This window comes from Notamacropus eugenii, chromosome 2 (assembly GCF_028372415.1).
Source record: "Notamacropus eugenii isolate mMacEug1 chromosome 2, mMacEug1.pri_v2, whole genome shotgun sequence".
Lineage (NCBI taxonomy): Eukaryota > Metazoa > Chordata > Mammalia > Diprotodontia > Macropodidae > Notamacropus > Notamacropus eugenii.
Window position 1 is genome coordinate 343,977,517 of NC_092873.1, and position 8,293 is coordinate 343,985,809.

At 53.4% G+C, this 8,293-nt stretch overlaps 1 protein-coding gene across 8 annotated transcripts; it reads left to right on the forward strand.

The window, feature by feature from the left end:
- The first annotated feature begins 3,687 nt into the window (after positions 1 to 3,687).
- On the forward strand, positions 3,688 to 8,022 carry LIMD2 (LIM domain containing 2). Of its 8 annotated transcripts, XM_072645858.1 has the most exons (6): positions 3,688 to 3,809; positions 3,980 to 4,067; positions 6,182 to 6,276; positions 6,547 to 6,591; positions 6,737 to 6,876; positions 7,075 to 8,022. In XM_072645858.1, exons 3-6 carry the CDS (start codon positions 6,235 to 6,237, stop codon positions 7,232 to 7,234), a joined length of 387 nt encoding a protein of 128 aa, XP_072501959.1. In that variant the 5' UTR covers positions 3,688 to 3,809; positions 3,980 to 4,067; positions 6,182 to 6,234; the 3' UTR covers positions 7,235 to 8,022. The 8 variants fall into 8 exon arrangements, with proteins under 8 accessions (XP_072501959.1, XP_072501955.1, XP_072501961.1 ...); XM_072645860.1 differs by lacking the exon at positions 3,688 to 3,809 and having other exon boundaries at positions 3,894 to 4,053; XM_072645859.1 differs by lacking the exons at positions 3,688 to 3,809; positions 3,980 to 4,067 and adding an exon at positions 4,193 to 4,368.
- Positions 8,023 to 8,293: the final 271 nt, after the last annotated feature.

Sequence of the window (8,293 nt, forward strand, 5' to 3'; positions counted from 1 at the left end):
AAGTCTTTTTCACACTTGTTTTTGCCTAGGCAAGCCTCTTGTTTCCAGAATCTATGTAATTTATATTTTGATATTCAGTACATTTACCACTCTTAAATTTCCTGTTTTAGAACATTCTAGCTGGTTGAGTCTTTTTTATTGCAAGATTTGTGTTATCTGCCAGAAAGTTCAAAATAAATATTAAAAGAGTTATGGATGTGAATTCTGCCAAAATCAGATAGAAAGAAGAATTAGATCATGACTGAGAGATGATACAGGCAATCATATTGCAAAAGGAAGGGAGGTTGGAGAGCGATGACAAGTGTTAAGGATCCAGAACTGAGTGCCCCTTGGGAGTAAGACTTTTTGCTATTGTTAGATCATTTCAGTGAGGTCCAACTCTTTGTGACCCCATGATGGGTTTTCTTGGCAGAGATCTTGAATTGGTTTGCCATTCCCTTCTCCAACTCATTTTACAGATGAGGAAACTAAGGCAAACAGGGTAAACTGACTTGCTCAGGGTCTTCTTGACCCTAGGCCTGGTGCTCTATCCACTGCACCACCCAGCAGCCTAAGGAATCTATTACTACCTGAATTCTCTACTGAGAGACAGGAAGCAGATATGAGTTCTAAGATCAGTTAAATCACTTCTAAAGGTGCAGGTGTAATTTAATTTCATAGCAGTACTGGACATGGTGTTGTCAAACATGTTTTCAAGCCCTGTTTCTTCTATTTATTAGCCCTATGACCTTGAACAAAAGGACCTGTCCAGCTGGACCACAGGATGCTTTCTCACTGCAACTCCTCATCCTCTGTGACCTCAGACAGAGGTAAACTCATTACCATCTCAGAATAAAGAGTGGCTCACTTCCTCAGGTCAGAACATGCTCCCATTAGATATTCTTTTTCTAACTTCTCAACCAATACTGCTATGGAAACTAGTGTTCAGGACTAATTGGTAGAAAGGGCCCTCCCAGAGTTTCCTTTAAGGAGAATATCAAATGCCCTAAACAGGTGTATGATGTAATGAGGTGGAATTAAGTTTCTAGACATTTGCATCTTATAACAAGTCTGGAAAGGTAGGTTCGGGGTGAGGTTGGGAAAGACTTTAAAAAGCCAAACAAAAGTTTGTAACTGATCCTATAAATAGTAAAGAGTGATTGAAGTTGATTGATCAGGGGAATACTATATCATACTTGTGTTTCAGGGATGTCACTGAGACCATTGTTCAGAGGGTGGATTGGAGAGGGAAGATGAGGTAGGGTATTGTAATAAGCCAAGTGAAAGGTAATGAAGGCCTGATGACATGGTGGCCGTGTGAGTAGAGAGGAGGCAGTTGAAAGATGTATCGCTAGAAATGGCAAGACTGGGAGACTGATTGGATGGGTTGCAAACCTGGGAGACTGAAAGAATGGTGGTACCCTCAACAGAAAAAGGGGAGCCCAGAAGTGAGATGGGTTTTGGAGAACAGATAATCAATTCTGTTTTGGCTATATAATCCTTAAGATGCCTATGGGACATTCCATTTAAAACATTCAACAAGCCGTTGGAGATAGGTAATTAGGAGCTCAGGAGAGAGATCTGGGTTGGATATATAGGTCTGGGAGGCATTTGCATATAGAAATTAATTAACTGTTTAGGTGCTGATGCAGCCACCAAGTGAAGGAGAGTAGAGGTGAGAAGGCCTATGACAGAATCTTGGAGGACACCTACAATTAGGGGGCATGTTTTTGATGATGAATCCAAAAAGGAGACAGGTCACACAAAAACCAGGGGCAGTGTCCTGAAAACCCAGAGAGGAATGGACAGGAAGAAAGAGTGGTCAGCAGTGTAAAGACAGGTTAAGAGAAGCCCAGGTTTTGCAAGTCATTCATAACTCTTCAAAAATGTTGTCAATTCATGGAACAAAACAAACATTTTCATAACACAGTACAAGAAAAAAGATGATTGCACATAGAACTGCAAATTTACTGGGTACAACTTGCTGTTCCTTCCAAATATATAACAAAGTTATCATGTAAATTTTTTTTCCCCTTTTTTCTTCTCTCCTCACCCCCAGATGGCTACCCTTAGACACAATAGATATATATATGTATAAATGTACATGTATGTAAAATTATTTATCAGTTCTTTGTCTAGAGGCAGATGTCTTTCTTCATGTCCTTTATTTTTATTTTTTGTATTTATAATAGCCAAAGTGACTTAGTCACTCAAAGTTGTTCTAAAAACACTATTGCTGTCACTGTATACAATGTTCTCTTGGTTCTGCCGACTTTGCTGTTCATCATTTCATGCAAGTCTTTCCATGCCTTTCTAAGATCACTGAGCTCATTTCTTATAACACAGTAGTATTCCATCATAACTTAATTTCAATTGAATGATGAAGTTTGGAAGCCAGATTGCAGAGCTGAAAAGAGAATGAATGAGAGGAAGGAAATGGAGGCAACAAGTATAGTTGCTTTTTTCCGTAGGAATTTTTATAAGAAAGAGAAGAGAGATATAGGACATTAGCTCAAGAACATGGTAAGGTCTAGTGAAGGCTTTTTTTAAGGATGTGGGGAAACTCAGGCATGTTTCTGGGCAATAGGAAATGAATAAACAGATATTGAAAACTAGAGAATGTTTGAGAACAGCTGCTAGAGAAGCCTGGAAGGTTTGGGATCAAGCCACTAAGTTGGTAAGAAGTACCACCTCATTATTAGGGACTGGAGGGAAGGAAAACAGTTGGGGCATTTTGTCAAGGGGTACTGAGACGTTAAAAAGGAGAGAAGTTGGAATTCACTGCTGTGGCCTCCATTGTCTCAAGTGAAACACAGAGAGAGGACTGAAACAACCGTTGTGGTGAGTGGGAGAGAGAATGAATTAGGAAGGAGAATCTGAGTCGCCTTGCTGCAGTGAAGGCCCAGTTTAGGTTAGATAACAAATTTTTGGTGTACCCAACTGATTCCATTGCCTGATTTTCTCCAGCTCTGTTGAGTAGCAGTGGTGTGGGAGTTTGAAGAAGGCTGCAATAGCAACTGGTTGCTAGAAATGGAATAAGGTCAGTTGATCTCCCCCCGACGATGCAAATATTTCCAGAAACAACTGAGAGAGGCCGTGCTGGCGTGTGAAATGAACATCATAGCAGGTAAGGGCAGGGGGCAGCTCAGCTTGCCACCTTCTGAAGAATTCAGCTGAACATCAAAGACTTTCGCAGGATCCCTACCGGTTACTCTGATGGTGAGAAACAAGCTTAGATGAAGGCAGAGCTGGTGGTACAAATCCATTTTTATTTATTTCTTTTTTTTGGTGAATGTCTTTTTTCCCCTTAGCTTATTTTTAACATTTAAAAAAATTTTTGAGTTCCAAATTTCTTCCTTCCAGCCCTTCCCCAAACCATGTAGAAGGCAATTTATCAATTATTTTTGGAAAACGATGTAAAATATATTTCTGTTGCTACATATATATGTGTGTGCATATATACATATATATATAAAGTGAAAAGAATTCTGCCTTGATTTCCCCCGCCCCTCTGGAATCCTCTCGGATCATCCTATTGATCAGAGGAGCGGGCTTTCCCAGCGGCTCCTCGTCACCGCACGGCTCGGCTCACTTCCCGGCACCAGCTCAGGTGGGTCTCCCCAGGTGTTTCGGAACCACCCGCTTTCCTTCAAGCACAGTACGTTCCGTCACCATCACGCACCGCCGCGGGACCGGCATCCCTGCGGCTCCGGTCTCGGCCGCCACAGAAGACACGTTCTGGACACGTTGGTCCTTTCCCTTCTTTTTCTGGTGGGGAGAGGGGATCTCTCTGGGACACAGACCTGGCAGGGACATTCCCGGGGCAAAGGGTACGCACAGTTTTATAGTCCTTTGGGCAAGGCTCCCAGTTGTTCTCCGGGATGGCTGACGGTGTATTTGGTGTACCCCGTCCTTTGCGGGGAATGCCTTGCCGTTCACAAGGGGGGGCATGAAGTATGGTCCTTCCTCATCCGCATAGATCTTATCACCCTGACTTCAGGGGCACCCGTGGACCTGCCTGTCACCTAGCCTGGCTCCAGAGAAAAGGAGAGCGCCACTGCCTGTTCTGCAGAGGTGGGGGACCACGGGTACGGAGCGCTACGTGTGTGTCGTGTCATTTGGTCACGATTCTTAGTCTTCCCGGTTTTCTTGGTCTTACGTGGGATAACAAGGGAGGGTTTTCTGAGAGGGGGAAGGGATCGGAGTTAGGGCGATGTCAATGGCTATCAATAATTAAAAACAAGCACGTGTGCGGGCTATCCGCCCTAACTGAATTAGCCGGCCCCTCCCCTGGGAACACAAGGAGCCGAGCGCCGAGGCCGGGGCAGAAGTTGGCTGGAGGGCTGGTCTCGGCCGGGCAGGGGTCGGGCCGGCAGGCCGCGGGTCTCGGTAAGGAGATTCAGGCCGGCTCCGAGGGGACGCAGGCGGAGTGGGCCCCGCGCCCCTGGAGGCCGAGACCGGACCCAGGAAGTCTGACGGGGGAGCAGGAGGGACTAGCGTGCGGGGTGCGGGCCCCGAGGCACCGCCTGCCGGGGACCCCCCAACCCCCTCTCCCCTGCACGCCGGGCTCCTGACCCCCCGGCCCCCCGGCCCCCGCCCCGCGCGCCCTGCGCCGAGCTGGGGATGGAGGCGGGAGATTCTGGGCTGGCGACGAAGAGCCCGAGCCGGCTGGGAGCGCACCCGTAGCTGAAGGCGAGCGCGAGGTCTGGGGGGCCCTCCAGGGGCCGTTAGAGCGGGGGCGCGGAGCGGAGCGAGGTTGGGGCCGCTCGGAGGAGAGGCAGCCCGAGGGCAGCCGCGGGGCGCGGGCGGGGGGCGGCCGGCCGAGGCTTTGGCGCCAAGCTCCGGCTTCGGGGCAGACAAAGGCGGGGGTCCGAGGGAGGGAAGGCGGGCGAGGAGACAAAGCGGGGCGGGGAGCCGGCTCGGGGGACCCGGAGGCGGCTCCGGGGCCGCGCCGAGCCAATGGGCGGGCGGGGGGCGGGGGCCCGGCGGGGGGCAGCGCCAGGCTCAGGCGGCGGCGGCGGTTCGGGCTCCAGAGGCGTCGGCGGCTGCGGCCCCTCCAGCCCCGGCCCGCAGACCCGCTGCACCTGGCCCGGCGGCGGCCTGGCCCGGCCCGGGTGAGACCCGCGGGGAGGGGGGGAGGCCGAGCCCGGGACCCCTCGAGGGCCGCGGGGTAACGGGGGACCCCCGGGAGCGGCGAGATGGGGGGAAGGGGGAGGCCCGGGGCCCTGGGGGGGGGCAGCAGGCTAAGTCCGGGAGCTCTCGGGGTCCTGCGGGGTTTAGAGTGGGGGGACCTCTCGGGGGTCGCAGGGATCGGTTAGGGAGCCGTCAGGGTCCTCTTCTGGGGCAGAAGGAGGGCGCGGGGGGGGGGCAGCTGATTCCCGCCGGGTAGATGGGGACGTTTGCATAGGTCTGGCCGCCCCTGGCCCGAGGGAGGGGGCTGGAGGGGACGGGGAGGCCTCGGAGCCTCGGGACTGGGAGCTGGGAGCCCCAGGGGGGGAGCCCCAGACTGGGCCAGTTTGTTGGCCACTTCCCGGGGCCGGGAATGAGCCGGCGCGGGGCGCGGGGGAGGCGTGAGGAGGTACTCGGGGTGCGCGTGGTGAGGGGGGGAACCAGGGGCCCGGAGCTGTCCAGGATCTGGGGCCCTGAGGAAGGAGGCCCGAGCCTCTCACAGCCTCGTTAGATTGACAGGCCCGCGGGGTCAACCCCAGGACGCTGGCTTCTCACAGCGGCTCAGCATCCCTTCTCCCCTCCCAGCCCGGGCCCACGCCGGCCCCAAACCACCGCACACCCCTCTCTGGGGCACCCCAGGGGCCCAGCCTATCCCCCCGTCCTGCTCTGCCTCAGCCTCCTCTCATTCCATCCCCTCTCTGCTCTGGCTCTCCTCTCCCACCCAGTTTTTCTGTACCCACCCGCCCCGCCAAACCCCCCAGCCCCCCAAAATAACGTTTCCCTGCTGGGTGGGCTGAGCAAAGAGGGTGGTAAGGGGGGGAGGCGGAAGTGGTAGCACCTAAAGCAACAGGAAATGACTTAGGGAAAGTCCCAACCACAGCCCCCCACCTCCCTGATTCTGCTTCTCTTGTAAACAACACCCCCCCTTGCGAACCACCCCTGAAGAGCAAGCTGGGGTAGAAGGGGAGGCGGAGCCGGGGAGGGGTGCTGGGCATGCAGCCTTAGCACCCTCTTGACTAACTTCCCCTTGCAGAGTGCTGAGGGCCGCACTCCCCCATCCCCTGTGCTCCCCATCCTTGCTTCACCATGTTCCAGGATGCTGGAGCAGCCCAGGCCACCACCTCTCATGTAGGTAACAGCATCAGCGCTGCCACCATTACTGCCCTTTTCCCCTCAGGGTGGAGGGAAGCGGGTTGGGGCAGCTTGTAGAAGCTATTGTGGGCCAGCCCCAGGGATGGTGGGATTGAGGAGCTGGTGTGCCCCTAGAAACATAAAATAGACATTCTGTTCTGGGTGGCTGGAGACAAGGAAGGCAGAGGGGCTGCTTAGACTAGACACAGGCTTGGATGTCAGGACCAGTGGGTCCAGCCCATGTTCTAATTTCCCTTTTGTCCCCAGGAAGCCCAGAGCAGCCCTAGCGGCAACACAGTGCAGCGCTCCAAGGTAAGGCCTGGGGGGCTATGTTTTCACCTTGGGATCAAGATGGGGGGGGGGGTGAGAGTTTAAGAATTATATGTTATATTGTGGGGGGGGGTGTCGAAGAAGTCCTTTCCCTGTGGCTAATACTGTGCCCACATCCCCCCACCAGTCATTCAGCCTTCGGGCACAGGTGAAGGAAACTTGTGCAGCCTGTCAAAAAACCGTGTACCCCATGGAGCGTCTGGTGGCTGACAAGCTTATCTTCCACAATTCCTGCTTCTGCTGCAAGCACTGCCACACCAAGCTTAGGTGAGGGCACGGTGCAGAGCCTCCCCTCAGGCATGGGCACTGTTCCTTCCCCCACCCTCAGCAGTCCCCTGGGGCTCCCTTGCCCCCTTTTGCATAGGGACAGGGTGGCTGGAGGTGGGGATATGGGTGCCTTCTGTTGCCCCACTCACTCCCTCCCTCCCTGGCCGGGTCTCCTCCTGGCTGGTCTCTCCTTTCCAGTCTGGGCAGCTACGCAGCACTCCATGGAGAGTTTTACTGCAAACCTCACTTCCAGCAGCTGTTTAAGAGTAAAGGCAACTATGATGAAGGCTTTGGACGAAAGCAGCACAAGGAGCTGTGGGCCCACAAGGAAGTGGCCAATGGTACCAAAACAGCCTGAGGCCCTATGGATACCCTCTTCCTACCCTGGATCCCAGGGGCCTTTGGGGTGGGGTGGGAAGGAGGAACTTGGGAAAGGTTGAATGGGGGGAGGGGGGAAGGACATACTTGGGACTGCTCAGGCTGGTCCAGCAATGACGGGGGCTAACTTGCTGTCTTTTGCCTGCGGAGGGGGGGTAGGGGTTCAGTGCTATCCAGCTTTGTCCCAGGGGGCACCTCATTCCCACTTGGGCCCTCCAGTTTGATTTCATACCCCCTTCCCTCAGGAGGCCTCAGAGAAGCAGGCCCCAGGGAAGGATTTCCCCCAATCTTGGTGCCTTCTCTCTAGCTGGGAGTCAGCCTGCCCCACCACCTACTCCAGGGTCCAGGGCTCCCCACTGCCAATGAGGGCCCTGTGCCCCCTCTCCCCTCCCATCTACCTCTGTCTACATCCTGGTTCTGAGTTACACCTAAGACACCTGGGAGAAAGGAGAGGCTAAGGTGCCCCCTGTTGACTTAGTAAAAGCACAGGGATGATGCCTGGGTGGGGTGGGGGTGGTGGGGCAGGAAGGCGAGGTGTGTCTCTAAAGGTTAACCCCTTGCTGAAAACCCAGGGAGAGCTTTGGAAACATTATTTGCCACCCTGGAATCAGGGAAGTGGAATTAAAAACAACCCTTGCCAGGTTGTGAACTATAAAGACTGGTTTTGGGACCAAAGTAGCCAGTCCCCTTTGCCCTTTCTGCCCCCTCCCCTCATTGTGCCCATCTTGACTGTTGTGATCTTATTTTAAACATGTACCCAAGAGTCTATCTTTGTGTCTGTGTGATTGGCCTTGAGGTGTGGGACATAAAGATTTGATCGAGGGGCTGGGACTGGACTGCTAAAAGCTGGGAGAGGTCTCTGGTAGATCTAGGGTAGAGGCTTCCAGCTTAGCACATTCCCCAGCCCTTTTAAGGGATGACCAGGAGGGTAAAGACAGATACTACCCTATGTGGGCAAAACAGGGACTTTCCCCCCACCCTCACCCCAGTCCAGGTCCTGCCATTTCCTCCCAAGGACCATCAAACCCAAAATGATCTT

Coding starts and splice junctions, on each gene's coding strand:
- LIMD2 (XM_072645854.1), top strand. CDS start 3,936: ATGGTCCTTCCTCATCCGCATAGATCTTATCACCCTGACTTCAGGGGC. Junction 6,277..6,546: donor CCCAGGCCACCACCTCTCAT/GTAGGTAACAGC, acceptor TTTTGTCCCCAG/GAAGCCCAGAGCAGCCCTAG. Junction 6,592..7,074: donor ACACAGTGCAGCGCTCCAAG/GTAAGGCCTGGG, acceptor TCTCCTTTCCAG/TCTGGGCAGCTACGCAGCAC.